General features: G+C 40.5%; 1 protein-coding gene across 1 annotated transcript in view; it reads left to right on the forward strand.

Annotated features, from left to right (window-relative positions):
• Positions 1-16,702, forward strand: part of LAMA2 (laminin subunit alpha 2) — a 698,138-nt gene that overhangs the window by 527,822 nt on the left and 153,614 nt on the right. The window contains exons 35-36 of the mRNA XM_062187263.1: positions 9,346-9,457; positions 16,412-16,574. Of these exons, the coding sequence (XP_062043247.1) occupies positions 9,346-9,457; positions 16,412-16,574 (275 nt within the window). The remainder of the gene's footprint in view (positions 1-9,345; positions 9,458-16,411; positions 16,575-16,702) is intronic.

Below are 16,702 nucleotides of genomic sequence, written 5' to 3' on the forward strand. Positions count from 1 at the left end.
TATAAACTTATATATATATATATATATATATATATATATGTAAACTTATATATATACACAAACATATATATGCATTTATATACATATATATGTATATGTATTTGCTTTGAAGGTAATTCAATTCCTGCAACATCGTGTTAACTTCTATTAACTTCAGTTCACCTTTCAAATCTCAGTCCCTGGGACTGTCTAGTTATGCTGAGATTCCTCATATGATTGTCAAACATTGTATTTTTTTCCATCCCTAATTGTAACTGTATTTGCATGATCATTTTACAAGTAACTCTATCCCTAACGGACTTTAAACTCCAAAAGGAGGAAGACAGTTTAGGGGAGAAGGGGTTTAGAAATTGGTGAAGACTCACCATGGTACCATTGATACCATGCACATGGTAGGTGTGCAGCCAGTACTTCTTTAAATAATTAATTGTGAATAATTTAAATTATAGGATTTGAACAACTAGATAAAAGGTAGGTGAACACAAAATAAGAACTGATTTTTAATTTCTTTAAAGTGCATTAAAATCAGGCACAGACACTTAAATTGAATGCGTTATTTGATAAACACTTTTTAAAATGTGTATGTACTATAAGATTAGACTGCTACATAATGACTGAACTACACAGAATATCAAAATTTAACTTGATATATGCAGTCTTCAACTGCCTATTGAGAATTAAATATAAAGAAGATGAAGCATTTTTAAAAGATTAGTTTTCAATGATTTAACTGCCTACAATAGTTTGTGAAAAAGTGCAACCAAGTGTTTATTTCAGTGCAAAATTATTTTGAAATCTAAGGGTCATTGATACATACAGTGCATTTTCTATAAACTTTTTGAAGATTCCTCATTTTTTTATGTTTATAATGCTTTATTTTATAGTTGGTAACCATCTAAATTGCTGTTTCAGTTTGAATAGGATATGACTCCCAAACTTGTACAGATGGTTAAATATCAACATCATTACATAATGTTACTAAGAGGGTGGAATCTTAATCCAGTTAGGCTGAATAGAAGGTAAGCCTGGAGGGACATCCTCAGTGGACATCTTTATCATCGGTGGTGTGCCTGGAAAGACAGTGTTCATGGAGGGTTGCTTATCAAAGCCCTGGGCACTCTACGCTCCCTGGCTTGCCCTGTAATGCTCCCTCCACTGTGCTCTGCCACCACTGTCCTCTGACCTCACCAGATGGCCAAAGCAATGGGAGCTGCCCAGTCTAAGACCATGAACCTCCAAAATCGCGTGCCAGAATTTTTTGTAGTAACAAAAGTCTAAGTAATATAGTAGCCAACTGTATCTTTCATTTCTAATTCTATGTTTTAACAGAGAGAACAGAGAGAGGGAGAATATGTAACGAAGCAAATGTGTTTGGTTTGGAACTTAAAAAATTTGATACCTGAGGCTGGCGCCGCGGCTCACTAGGCTAATCCTCCACCTGTGGCACCTGCACCCCGGGTTCTAGTCCCGGTCGGGGCACCAGATTCTGTCCTGGTTGCTCCTCTTCCAGTCCAGCTCTCTGCTGTGGCCCAGGAAGGCAGTGGAGGATGGCCCAAGTGTTTGAGCCCTGCACCTGCATGGGAGACCAGGAGGAAGCACCTAGCGCCTGGCTTCGGATCAGCGCAGCGCGCTGGCTATAGCAGCCATTTGGGGGGTGAACCAGCGGAAGGAAGACCTTTCTCTCTGTCTCTCTCACTGTCTAACTCTGCCTGTCAAAAAAAATAAAATTTCACACCTGAAATATTAAGGGAGATATTCCACGTGGAATGGACTCTCTATCATTCCACAGGGTCCCCTGTCTCTTTCCTTGTGCATTGTTGGTTCCAACAGGTTGCCTGAGGAATGCTTCACCACACTTAGATATACAGAGCTGGTACATTTGTGGATGACCTTTGAGAGTATCATATAAATGATGAGCTCCGAAATTTAATTTCAGCAGTAAGCCATATGAATCTGCAAATGCAAAGGTAGATGGCATCTTAGCAATGTTGTCTATTCAGTAGTTAGATTTGCTCCATTACATTCTGGCTTTAACATAAGACAGCAGAAAATGAAAGACTCTAGTAATATCCAACCAAGAAAATTATGTGCAGATTTCAAGAGTCACAGTGAGAACTGCTTGAGCTAAAGCAAAAAAGGAACAGCTACATTGTTCAGAGATTAATGTGTGTCTAATGGTAATGCATGCTGCCTAGATATAAATATTCTAAAAAAAAAAAAGACACAAAGAAGAAGAAAAGAAAAAAAGACCTAGTTTAATGAATTTGAATGTAAAAAAAATAATCAAAGGTAAGAGGGATAGATACAAGATACTGTATTAGGCATCATTTACAAAAGAACATTGGAAAATTGCAGAATAGAGGCAAGAGAATATAAAAATAAGAAAATCAAAGAGAATGAAAGGGAGCTTATACTACCTATTAGATAAATGAGATGATATTTGTCAAATACTCAGAAGGACAAGATAATAGCAAATAAGGAAGATGACTAAGAGATGGGGTAGTAATTTAATAAAACAGAGAAAACCAAACTGAACCAGACAGATAGCTTTTATCACGCAGTGGACAGCACTCATGTGTACCATTATCAATAACCTGCATTGGGTGAACTGGATTGTGTGGATTTCACTTCTATAGTGGTACCACAATGCTACCAGTGGTACTGCTGTCTCTCTCTGCTACTAATAAGGGTCACACTGATAGGTGACAATGGACTATTTCATGCATAGTGTTAACAAGAATGACTCTTTGACTTAATTACTGGGTAGTGACACATGATTTTTAAAAATATATCTAGATGATGTTCTGTTATGGATTTTGAAATGCTTTAATTTGCCAAAAGTCCAAGCTTATGCATACATGTAAAATTTTATGTATCCAAACCAATGTCCTTTTACCCAATGGGTTCAAGTTTTTCATGTGTATTCCTAGTATTCCTGTGTTTTAGCCAAACATAAAATAGTATTTGGTACAAGTAAAATATAGGGTTGTGAGACAGAAAATTCTTAATTTATCTCTAATTCTTTAATATATTTTTTTTCAGGCAGATTTAGACAGTGAGAGAGAGAGAGACAGAGAGAAAGGTCTTCCTTTTTCTATTGGTTCACCCCCAATGGCCGATGCTGCTGGCGTACCGCGCAAATCTGAAGCCAGGAGCCAGGTACTTCTCCTGGTCTCCCACGTGGGTGCAGGGCCCAAGGACTTGGGCCATCCTCCACTGCCCTCCCAGGCCACAAGTGTGAATTTAGATAAGTCAGCTAACCTCTCTATACCTTCACTTTGACCGGCATGAAAATGTGTTCTCTGTTTGTCTCCAGAGGCAGGAACAGGACATGAGACATGAAAGCATTGTGTGCCCTTTTGAGTAAGCATAGAAACTCAAGGTACAGCCGAGCCTGCCTGTGGAACCCTAGTTTTAGTGTATGCCAAAGTCAGTGTTTTTGGTGCCAGGAACTTCCTCTCCTGTAGTAACTAAGAGAGGAAGCTCAGGTCATGTGTGCGGAGAGAAGGGTGTCTTCCTTTAGCAGCACCGTGCCTAACCTTCCCAACCAGCATGGGGCTTGGTGTATAATCACAGGTCCAGATTTGAATTGCCATGAAGCTGGGGTCTCGAATGCAGAGTAGGGAGGCTGGAGGTTCCCGTGCACGGCCGTCCTGCCAAGCACTCGGCTGCTGCTCGTAGGTAGCAGCTTCCTCTGAGGCTCTGCCAATGCCTGGGAAACTGCTCAGCCATGTGCATTTGCTGGCAAGCATAGCACCGGGCCTACGGTCAGTTTGAATGGTGTTGGGAATGCTCCAAAAGGCTTTAGAATTTCAAAGGATAGTTGGTTTTATTATTATTGTATCAAGCAATCAGCCAATACCTTCAGCCCTGCAACGGGCACTGTCATAGATAAAAAGAGGTAAGAGGGAGTGCTGTCCCCCGTGATGGAGATTAGGTAGACAGGGCAAACATACAACACAGCACTACGTATTCTTATCTTGAGCGGTGGCAAAAATAATTAAAATCTAAGAAAGCAGAGCATGCGCTGTAACAGGCAAGGAGGGCCTCACAGAGGAGATGGAGCTGGAACTGAATCTTGAAGATCGGATTTGCTTTGACTAGCTAGGGGAAAGTTGAGAAGCAAATAAAATCTTTTTCTGCAAATATTCAAAGGTAGGCAAGAATAAAGTTAATAATAAGTTTGGCAAGATTGGTTAGGAGAATTGTTATTTAGTCTATATTAAACAACATTCAGAGAATATTTACTGCAAGGTAAGAGCTGAATGTGAATTAATGATTAGGATAGACCAAGTGAGCCCAGCCTTTGTGGTGCTGTCTGCAGCACCGGCATCCTAAATGAGCATAGGTTCGAGTCCCGGCTGCTCTACTTCCAATCTAGTTCCCTGCTAATGTGCCTGGGAAAGCAGAAGAGGATGGCCCAAGTGCTTGGGCCCCTGCACCCACATGAAAGACCCAGAAAAACTCCCAGATCCTGGCTTCGGCCTAGCCCAGCCTCAGCTGTTGCAGCCATGTGGAGGGTGAGCCAGTGGATTGAAGATCTCTTTCTTCATCTTTCCCTCTCTTTCTGTAACTATGCCTTTCAAATAAGTAAATAAATAATCTTTTTTAAAAGACCAAGTTTTTGGCCCTCTTAGAGTTAACCTGGTAGTTTGGAAGGTAGCCAATAATTCAGTAAGACAAGTTTTTGTCATTAAATGTGTAATTTTTTTTTTAACTTTTATTTAATGAATATAAATTTCCAGTGTACAGCTTATGGATTACAATGGCTTCCCCCCCCCCCCATTGCATCCTCTGGTCTGCTTTAACACAAACCAGGAGGAAAAGAAAGCTAGGCATCAGAAGCAATGGGTGGCAGGCCTATTAATGGCTGATCTATACAGTGATCTGCCCTCAAGGAGACCCAACAGGCCAGTCAGTCCACTGCAGTGGCTTTCAATGAGGTAAGCCTGGGCTTCAGCAGAAGTCAGCTTGTGAAGAGCCCTGGCAGCTCTGCCAAGAGTTGGATCACTGGAAATGGACCTGCCCTGGAGTCAAAGGATGCCCAGGTCAGAGCCACAGATCTTATTGGCTCTAAGCTGAAAAGCCCTTCACTCAGCCCAACTTCCAAAGTGACCACTGCAGCTGAGGGTGAGGTCAAGTAGGGTCAGCAACATTGCAGGCAGAACTGTAAATTTCTTGTTAGAGTTGCCACCTGCCTTTACCTGGCCAGCTCTCCTCCCAGGCCAGCCAAGTAATGAAAGTCAACAGAGTGCCTTCCCCTAGGAGGTTCACACCTCCCTTAGGATATACCCCATGTGAAGAGATAGATAGGTCTGGGCCTCTTAACTTACAAGGCCTAAAGCCCACCAGATTATTATCAAGCCCCTTCTATCAGGTTCTATTTGCCTCTCAATCAGAAAACTTCATTGTAGCTTAGACAGCACCTTTCTTAGCTCCTCTAAGAATGACTCTGTCCTTTGTTCTAGACCCTGTCTAGCGTACTTGGGCCTCATTCCTTTATAATCATAACCTCTACTCTACCACCAATGGCTCTACTCCCAACATGTGTGTACTGATGGTCCTCTTCCCCACTTAATGCTGTATAATTGTTCAGACCTGGTTAATGCCACTCTTAGGATCATTGGTTACTATTCTCACTCTGTCTTTTATGACCTTGTCTAAATATGATCAGAGTCGGCAAACTTGGAAGGCTTCCATAGCCTTGGCAACTCATGACGACAGCCTAGGGTGGTTACTGGCACCATAAACTAGAGTGTCAATTTGTTGGGTCAACAACAGGAGCCACTGTGCACTTGCTCCTCATGTGGGATCTCTGTCCTTAATGTGCTGTACATTTTGATTTGATGCTATAACTAGTACTCAAACAGTATGTTTCACTTTGTGTGTCTATGTGGGTGCAAACTGTTGAAACCTTTATACTAAATTGATCTTCTGTATATAAAGAGAATTGAAAATGAATCTTGATGCAAATGGAAGGGGAGAGGGAGCGGGAGAGGGGAGGGTTGCGGGTGGGAGGGAAGTTATGGGAGGGGAAAGCCACTGTAATCCATAAGCTGTACACTGGAAATTTATATTCATTAAATAAAAGTTAAAAAAAAAATTAAATGAGTAATTCTAAAATGTATAGGCAGGGATAGCTTCATAGAGAAGTTGGAACTTTATCTTGGAGTCTGAATTGATTTTTAGGAAGTAGAAAAGAATTAGGAAGCAATAAAAACAAGGTGCTATGTTCTGCTCAAGGAAGTGCAGAAACCTAGATGGTATCCTGGCAGTGGCCACTTTAGAGCAGATGTTTACATTGAAATCTGACAAATGACAAGGGTCAGCGCTCTCAAAGTGTCAAGGAGAAGCATGTTCCAGGCAAAATGAACACGACACAAGAAAACTCTAAGAAGTGAAAAATTTAGCGTATTTCATATACAAAAAGGAAGGCAGGGGGGTTGATTGCACAGAGTCTTAGTGATAACTTTTTTTTAAATTTTTTTTTTTTTTTGACGGGCAGAGTTAGATGGTGAGAGAGACAGACAGACAGACAGAAAGATCTTTCTTCCGTTGGTTCACCCCCCAAATGGCTGCTACGGCTGGTGCACTGTGCTGATCTGAAGCCAGGAGCCACATGCTTCCTCCTGGTCTCCCATGCGGATGCAGGGCCCAAGGACCTGGGCCATCCTCCACTGCCTTCCTGGGCTGCAGCAGAGAGCTGGACTGGAAGAGGAGCAACCGGGACAGAACTGGCGCCCCATCTGGGACTAGAACACAGGGTGCCGGCACCGCAGGCGGAGGATTAGCCTAGTGAGCCGTGGCACCGGCAGTGATAACTTTTAAACATTTAATTCTTACCAGAGTACATGTAGAATCCTTGACATCTTAATATTGGAGTATTCAATTAATGATGAGACTAAAAGTTTTGTGAATGATGTCTCTTATGTTACCATATAAACGCAATATGTGAGTAAAAGTCAAGGCAATGAATATGTTCTTGACCATCCAGAACTTCAAAGAGACAACATAGGGGCCAGCACTGTGGCATAGTGGGTAGAGCTGCTGCTTGCAGTGCCGACATCCCATATGGGCGCCAGTTCAATTCCCAGCTGCTCCACTTCAGATCTAGCTCTCTGCTGTGGCTTGGGAAAGCAGTAGAGGATGGCCTGAATCCTTGGGCCCCTGCACCCATGTGGGTAGAGCTGGAGGAATCTCCTGGCTCCTGGCTTTATATGGGCAGCTCTGGCCATTGTGGCCAATTGGTGGGTGAATCAGTGGCTGGAAGACCTCTCTCTTTCTCTGCCTCTCCTTCTCTCTCTCTGTAGCTCTTTCAAGAAAATAAATAAATCTTTTTTTTAAAAAAAGAGAATGTATGAGTATACATTTATTCTGAAAAAAATTATGATTTGAGTTATTAATAAGAACTGTTAAGCTTGATGGTGTAAACATTTAAGATAGTTATTTGGTAATATTTAAAAGATTGATAATGTAAAGGATAAATTTTAAATTCAAATTATAATGTATATTTTCAGCATAATAAGAGATAACAGAGGTGGTGATAATAATTAGACTAGATATTGGAAAATGCTCATAATGTAGACAAAGTCCCTTATTATGATGTTTTGTGATATATGAACATAGGCCTGGTCTCATAGAATACAATCAGGTCCACACTGGAGAAACATTTAAAGCCGTTTAGACTGGCAACATCTTAAGCAGGTGACCTTAGGTGGAGAATCAAAGGCAGTGTTTTTAAAAATGATATATGTGAGTGTGTGTGTGTGTGCATGTGTATTTGTGTTATAAGTTTTTTGGTGCATCTTGTTGGTCCATGTGCAGAGTGCTGAATTTAGGGACTGTAATATATTTGCAATGCCTACCACAAAAGCAGAATTTGAGAAATTTAGTAATTGCATGCCCAGTATATTTGCAAAAGAGAATTTTCAAAAAATTTAAATGAGAAAATAATTACACTTTTAACATTTTACAAGAAAAAATTCTGAGTACTGTAATCCCTTTACGATACTCTCCAAATCATGTGTGAATGCCCTGAAAACTATAAAGAGAAATTAAAAATTTTCCAGTGGATTCTTCCTTCATACTTTAATTTGTGCTGGGAACACAGCTTCAGAAATTACATGATAATATTTCAACTTTATATTCTTTTATGTAAAACCTTGAAAAGTTTCATGAATTAAACTTTGTGTTGCCACTGGGAAATCACAAGCTGTAATACAATACCTGTAGAATTCTTAGTATGCTTTGTACAGGCCAGACATTGAGCACTATTTAAAATCCACTTATGCACATAATTAAATAAATATTTGGCCATGCCTGGCATATAAGCACTCTGTAGAAGACTGTAGAGAACTAATACTCTGCCCACTTGAGCCTTATTCGAAATTATATTGAAGCAGCTTCTTATTCTCTGATTGTTATCTAGGGTTAGATTGTTCATATCTTTTTACTAAAAAGAAATCATATTTATCAACATATGCATACACTTAGAAAAGTGCAGTGTAAACCTACTCCAAGGTGTTCTAAACTTGTAATATCTTTAAAAGAATTGTTACACACACCACTTGTATTCGTCTAAACATGGAATAGCCTAACTGCGAACCTACTCTGAATGCATTCCATTATGTCCAATGGTATTTTCAAGGTGAATACAGGTGAATATGTACAGGCATGCTCTTTGGAAGGTGGAGCTGATTGGGGTTCTGTTGTATTTGGCTGACAGTGGTGTATGTTTCTGCGATGATAGCTGTATTTCTGAGGATATCATATGGGAAAGTTAGCATTTATTCTTCCTTAAACATTTTGCTGGTATCTTTAAAGTGTTATAAAACAAGCATCCACTGAGTGCCTAAGCATTTCCCAACTTTGTTTCTTTAATTAACATATTGATCTAAACTAATCTATAGAATTACGCTTATTGAGACAGACTGCCTGTTGCTCTCTCAAAAGAGCATCGTTGCACTCCACATTTTTTTAGTGAATAAAATATAGACAAAACTGTAACATGCAGAGGCTGAAAATTCCATTAAAGACTGTGAGCAATAATACCTTAAAGACATTTCAAAAATAATTGTGCTTTACTGCCTCTTCTGTGCCATTGCCTATAATGAGAGTTTTTAAAAGACCAAATACAGCTCTGTGATTTCCATTTAATAGAAGAAGTAATAAAGTTTAATTGTATACTTGAGCGTGGGGCGTCATTTCCAGTACCTCTGATCAATAATTCATTGATTGCTTTTGGCTCAAAGTAATATTTGAAAGAGAATGTAGCCAGTGGGAACTTAGCTAACCATGGCTTCGTCATCTCTATTAATTATGCTTCTTCCAAATTTGGATCATTAGGCTACCAAAGTGACAGCAGATGGCGAGCAAACCGGGCAGGATGCTGAGAGGACCAACACAAGAGCCAAGTCCTTAGAAGAATTCATTAAGGAGCTCACCCAGGATGCAGAAGGTATTAGAAAAAATCACATTTTCATATTATTTCTCCCAACAGAAAAATAGAAAAAGGTATTATATGCGACTGGAATTTCTCTCGCCAGAGATGACATTTCCAAACTCCAAGTTTTTAAGAAGTATTTTAGTTATGACATTCAGGGACACTGTCTGCTGAGAATCTATAACCTACAAATGGTGAGGACAAGGTGATTCTAAGTGTAAACCCGCAACGATTCTTGAGAAATGACTCTTATGGTTAACTAGGGGGCAGCTTATGTTTTTGCTATTGTTTGTATTCAAAGCTATTTAAAAGATTTCTCATTTAAAAACACTAGATTTGTCATTCCACTCAGCACATTAAAGAAGTGGTTTAACTTCTCAAAATAGCCTTAGAATGAACTGGCTTTGAATGCACATCATTTGCTTGGCATTTGCGTGTGCTCCTTTACCAGAAGCACAACAATTTAGTCCCACAATTCTCTGGGAGTTCCTTTTCTGGCACCTCTCAATATGATTGGGAGTCAAAGAATAAGCCATTTCTGGGCAAAAGCCCAGATTAAGAAACTCTTAAAGAAAACAGCTAACACCCTCCATCCACTACAGTAATAATGAAAATAAAAATTCTTAAATACCTTGTAATATCTAAAAAACATACATGCACATTTAGAAAGTAGGAAAAAAGTGGATTTGTGGGGTTTCTCTGCTTTCAAAAATATTTTCATTGCTCCTCAGGGTTCTGCATTTTCAGTGTTTTGCCTTGTAATACAGTAAAATAGAGCAGGATGTGGGATAGCCTTCAAGGCAGGTCTTCATGGGTAATTCCTGGACATCACAGTCCACAAGGAAACAGAAATTCCTGAAGATCTCCTGTGGCGGTAAGAAACAGATGAATCTGAGGCCAGATCTGAAGCAAAGGTGACTTCTACCAGGGGACATCTCAGTGAGCTCCTTGTGGTTGCTATTATGCCCAAGGAAGGCGGACTTTCCCTGGTATTGGTTTTCATTGATGCTACTTGCAAATATCCCACACCCCTGCAAAACAGCAGCAGCAACAACAAAATCCCATTGCAGGCAGGGCTGCCTCACACTGTGTGGACCCCCGGAAGCCCCTCTGAGCATTCCAGGAACTTTCTGTTTCCTTCCATACGAAATCTCAGGCATTCCTTACAGAGCAGCCTATCCTGGGGGCTCCTCATAAAGTCATTCTGATAATGCTATTAATACCCGTTTTACTGCACTCTAGTGTCTGCTTACTGTTTGTCCTCCACAATGAGCCCTCCACCTCCCACTGAAAAAGGGCGCACTTCTGGCTACCCATTCTGTTAAGCAACAATCCCCAAAATGTGTTGGAGGAGTGGCTGTAGAAACCTCCAAACTGGAGCCACTCACCCAGCACACAGAACATCAATCACTGAATTCAGGTTGGTGGGAGAAAGGCAGAGTTTATTGTAGAATGCAGAGCAAGGAGCAGGGCAGCTCTCGCCTAATTCCTGGACTCCCCAAAGGATTAGGGATGAAGGCTCATAAGGGCTGAATTTCAGATGACAGGTGCATAGTCAGCACCTGTCCTTGTTTCTAGCTGGACAGCAGTGCCCGTGGCCTGCCTTTGATTTGTTGCCATGCCTAAGCCAAGAGTCAAGAGCTTCATTGTGTCTCCCACATGGGTGAAAGGGGCCCAAACACTTGGGATATCTTCTGCTGCTTTCCCAGACCCTTAGCAGGGAGCTGGATCAGAAGTGGCGCATCCAGGGCGTGACCCAGCACCCATATGGGAAGCCCTTGTTGTAGGCGGCTGCTTAACCTCCCCATGCCACAGAGCCGACTTCTAAAGATACTTTTTAATCTGAGGAAGGAAGGCTACGAGACTTGGCCTGGCTGGTGTGTTGCATCTGCATTCAAAACATTGTATAGGGGCTCAATTTCACTTTGGTTAATAATAATAATAATCTTTGGCCCAGTGCCACTGTACAGTTTATAAACCATCCTACTCCACCAGCAGGGGGAAAGAGTAGAGGAGTGGTTTAACCTGGATGTTAGATTTCACAATCTGTGGTATATCCATCATCAGTAAAGGTTTTACCTCTCACCAAAGGCGTCTCTCGTGTCCTGAACTGTGCCCAGCTCTGATGGTCTCACTGTGTCTGCCCAGATGAGACCCTTTCACTAATTCACATGAAGTACCCTGTGGAGTGACCAAACCTGAGGAAAGTGACCATTTAAGTCGCTCTGGCCACTGTTTGGTAAAATTCATCCCAGTGTAAACATTTAATGAGACTACAAATTTGCATAGATCAGAGTGACACTAACTCTTCACTGAGATGTACTGTAAAATGTGTCAGTTTAGGAGGGAAAGAAAGAGAAAAGGAAGCAAAGAGGAAGGAAGAGGGGCCAGGGAAGGAGGAAGAGAATCGGAAGCTTAAGTGACTTGTTCAGCTAGCCACATTAGTTTTTTCTTCTCAAAGCTAAAACAATGAGGGATAATTATCAATAGCTTTATGTCTTATTTGTTACAGTAAATTGCTATGGCAAAAGTGAATGCTTCAGCCTGACCTTTGTCTATTGCAAAATAGTTTTGCATTTGGATCACAAAATACTCATCTTATCTTCCCTTAAAAGTCATAGTCTCTTTATAGATAATCAAATTCTATTCATGGAAGCCATTCTTATCTCACCATAATTTCATAATATGCACTGTGCTATGTATGAGGCCTGATTGGATCATGAATAAATGATGTTTTATTCCATGCATTGTTAGAATTAATGAATCATAAATAACTCATTATTGTTTATGTCCAGAATCACAATAGGGCTACATAAGTGCTCATCATCCCTCTGTCCTGTTTTGCAGGTCAGAATTTCTCATTTTTGATAAATCTACCCACCAAATAATTTTTTTCAGATTAATATGACAAACTGTTTTGTCTCTCTGAGGAACAAATTTATTTTTATTTTACTGTTACTGCGTCTGCTTAAGAATCTTTTTTATTCTATGCTGTATGTTCACTGCTAAGATGTTTAGAGCTAGAGAGTTAAACTCTTTAAACATTGTTTCATGCATTCCTTTCTAACATATATGCCCTGATTTATATTAATATTTTTTAACAGATTTATTTTTTTTTATTTGACAGATAGAGTTAGGTAGTGAGAGAGACAGAGAGAAAGGTCTTCCTTCCGTTGGTTCACCCCCAAAACGGCTGCTACGGCCGGCATGCTGGGCTGATCCGAAGCCAGGAGCTAGGTGCTTCCTCCTGGTCTCCCATGCAGGTACAGGGCCCAGGCACTTGGGCCATCCTCCACTGCCCTCCAGGGCCACAGCAGAGAGCTGGACTGGCAGAGGAGCAACCGGGATGAGAACCCAGCACCCATATGGGATGCTGGCGCCGCAGGCAGAGGATTAACCAAATAAGCCACAGCGCCAGCTGCAGTGATTTATATTAATATTTTTACCATTACCCCGATTTTCTTTTATGTCAAAAATGTTTTAAATTACCTTAAATCCCGATTGAAATAAGATAGAAATAAATTGAGTTGAATTCACAATTAGTTTTAATGTTAGGGAAATGAAAATGTACTGAAGTGATAATGTGTACCTTTGAATAAGAGACTAAATAATGCATTTTCTTAAAAATACCCACAGATGTTCCAAAACCCATACATATTAATATATATAAGCACTGAAGCTATCAAATGTCCATTATTTTAATCTATGGAAATGATGGATTCTGTCTTAATACAGCATTGTTTTACAAAAGCCAATTTTGTACTTCCTAATAACAATTACTAGTGGTTTACATATTGATTTAATTTAAAAAGAAATGATATGCCTTCCAAAAGACACAGATTTTTCCTTTTTGTCTCTCTGATGTCTTTCTCTTCCCACCAAATTGAGCATTGAGAATGTAACACAAAGGAAATCGTGAGATTCTAGCTCACCTTCCTCTTTTCCTGCATATTGCCTCTACTCAATGCTTATTTTATGTTTATGCTAACCTAAAGGTGCCATTAACTTTTTAAACACTATTATAGTAGTGGTTATTGAGTTAACTGTATTTCTGTCACATATTGCCAAAATTTAAGTCCAGTTTTCCTAAATCAGGTAAAATTTCAAACACAAGCTCTTATAAAAGCTCATTAATATTTTCATATAATAAAGGAAAAGCAGCCCTGGTAAGTTGGGAAGTGGGAGTAGTCATTTGCATTTTTTTTTAAATCAATGAATACAAATGATGTCCCTAGTTATATGCTACAGTTGTTTAAAATCAACCGTGCAGACAGGCATCCACCATAGCCACGCCAAAACTTTTGCTTTGCTTGGACTCTTGGAGGCAGAGATACTGGGGCTTGCTTCCCACAGAGTCTGCAGGATCGACCATCAAATTAATCAGTCCGTGGTCACTGTGGCTCCATAAAAACCCTGACACAGGCTATTAGTAAGTGATGATATCTTAGGGTAGTAGTGGTGGAATCTTGGGAAGATTCCTCGGCCTGAGTCCAGGTGTGACTATTACACGTCGGACCAAGAGAAAAACTACACTCAGTAACTTGTAGGAATCGAACACCCAACCATAATTTCTTCCACTGGGCTAGGAAATGTTCCTTAAGATATGTGGCTGAAATTTTTCTGCAAATTAAAATATGGATGTCTTTGTCCCTTGGGGCTGCTACAACAAAAATTAGCACAGGCTCAGCGGCTTATAAACAACAGAAATTCATTTCCCCCACATCTAGAGATTGAGAAGTACAAGGAATTGGCGGGCTCAGTTAGTGTTGAGAGGGGTCCCTTCCTGCCTCATGAATGGCTGTCTTCTCACTGTAACTTTAAATGGTAAAAGGGACAAGGACTCTCTCTGACATACATTGAACAAGGATGCTGATTTCAGTCCCACCCTCAAAATGTGCAGGTCTCCCCTTCAAACAGCATCACATTGGGTATGGAATTTCAGCATAAGAGTTCGGGAGGAACATAAACATTCAGTCTGCAGCAGTGGCTGTCGGGAACATGCTGTTGACTGTAGCAACTTTCTAGATGAAGACATTCATGATGAGAAGAGAATTATGAAGATGTGTTGGGGAAGGACAGATTATATATTAAAACCAAGTTTCTTCTACTAACCTGGTGTTTCCAAAGCTCTAGCAAGCATTAGAAGCTCCTGGAGATCTTATTAAACCCCATAGGGGGTGGTGTGGTAGCGCAGTAACACCTGCACCCCATATCAGAGTGCCTGGTTCAAGTTCTGGCTCCCTGGCTTGCTATCCCGCTTCCTTCTGATGTGCATCCTGGGAAGAAAAAGGCTGAAACCCAAATAGAGTTCTGGTCTCTCTGCTTTGCCCACCCATGCCCCTCTCTTCCCTGTCACTCTGCCTTTCAGATAAAATTAAATATATAAATAAAATATTATTAAAAACAAGACTGCTGAACTCTACACCCAGAATTATTATTTTTTATAAACTTTTAAAGGTTGATTGGCTTATGTATTTGAAAATCAGAGAAAGGTTAATTCTTCATCTGCTTGTTCACACTTCACATGGCCACCACAGCCAGGTCTGGGCCAGGCTGAAGTCAGGAGTCAGAAATGCCATCCTAGTCTCCCATGTAGGTAACAGGGGTCTGTGTACTTGGATCATCTTTTTCTGCTTTTCTAGGCCCATTATCAGGCAGCTGGTACAGAAGTGGAGCAGCCAGGACTTGAACTGTCACTATCTATCTAAAGTGGTGGCTTCACCTGCTGGGCCAAAACGCTGGCCCCCATCCCCAGAATTTCTGACTTAAGATATCTGTGACCCGGCCTGATAGTATGTATTTCTAATAAGCTCTGCGGGGTTGCTACTGCTGCTGCTCTGGGGATCCACATTTCAGAACTACCAGATTAACCCAGAACCTCATATGTCACTGTGGCTGCTCCACTTGCTAACTGTGTGCATCTGTTTCTGGAGCTTTAACCAGTGCAAATCAGAAAGTCTCTCCAGAATTAATGTTCAGGACTTATTATGCCTTCAAGATGTCTTCAGATTCACCTTTGAATAGTATCAAATATCTCTTGGCCAGTCCGGACCCTTCATTCTAAGGTTTTCATAGGTAATGTTGTAGAAATAAGTATTCCACAGACAAAAGAGCTTAAGAAAATGTCTCCTTTCAACTCACTAAATTAATGTTCCATAGAACATACTTTAGGAAACTTTAGACTAAACTAGCAGTATGACTGTGTAAATGTTTCAATTCACCAGTTTTTTAAACTTTTATTTGACATAGAATTCTTTTTCCAAATGAAATTTTGCCCAGAACACCAACCTATAAAACAAGTTCCTGGCAGAGCAGACATCATTTGTAGAAAATGTGAAGCACCTGGAGAATCCTAATATTCCGGAGAGCACAGCCTGAAACCCCATTTAATGCATAATAAACATAGACTCTTAGGATGGATGTTACTGCTGGAAGGTACCTTTCAGGCCTAATCTATGACCCTTGTCCCTGTATCAGTTCTCCATTCCTCTTTTTAAAAAATGAGCGCAGGAGAACTGGGTAGAAATGCAAGGCAGGTGCATTTTCAGAGATCTCATCACTGATGGTATTTCCCTATGCAGTATTTTAAAACTGACCCTGACTGTCTATCTGCAAGGCAGAGCTTCTGTTTTCAACTTCCAGGGGTTCTGCTCCATGTCATGTTTCTCTTTTTTTTTTTTTTACCTGTTCCCTAAAGAGGTTTAACTCACTTCTTTATTTGCCTTTCTGCCTTTTGAGGTTAGCATATTAATCACCATATCCCCAAAAGAAATATAAACTGGACAGGCATGGCACATTTCCCTGTGTGTCTCCAAGCACTGTGTTAACCTCTTCTCTCTTTCCCAGCAGGAACACCCCTGGCAAATTGCACTTCATTTGGGGCTGGCGGTGAAGAGCAGATGTTGAACGCCATTTTTGCGTGTGGCGTGTTTGTTTACTAATCTACAAAATTTGTTTTACCCCCTGCAGCTGTAAATGAAAAAGCTGTAAAGCTGAATGAAACTTTAGGAACTCAAGACAAGGCCTTTGAGAGAAATTTGCAAGAGCTTCAGAAAGAGATTGATCAGATGATGAAAGAACTGAGGAGGAAAAATCTAGATACGCAAAAGGAAGTTGCTGAGGACGAGTTGGTGTGAGTACATGCCCTGCGATGCTTCCAGCTGATAAACTGAGCTTGTTTCCAGTTTCCTGAATCTCCATCACACAGAGGAGCAGGAGAAACTATGTTTTTCTGACTTGGAAATGTTTGCTACATATTTA

The sequence above is a fragment of the Lepus europaeus genome, chromosome 3 (assembly GCF_033115175.1).
Source record: "Lepus europaeus isolate LE1 chromosome 3, mLepTim1.pri, whole genome shotgun sequence".
NCBI classification, from domain to species: domain Eukaryota; kingdom Metazoa; phylum Chordata; class Mammalia; order Lagomorpha; family Leporidae; genus Lepus; species Lepus europaeus.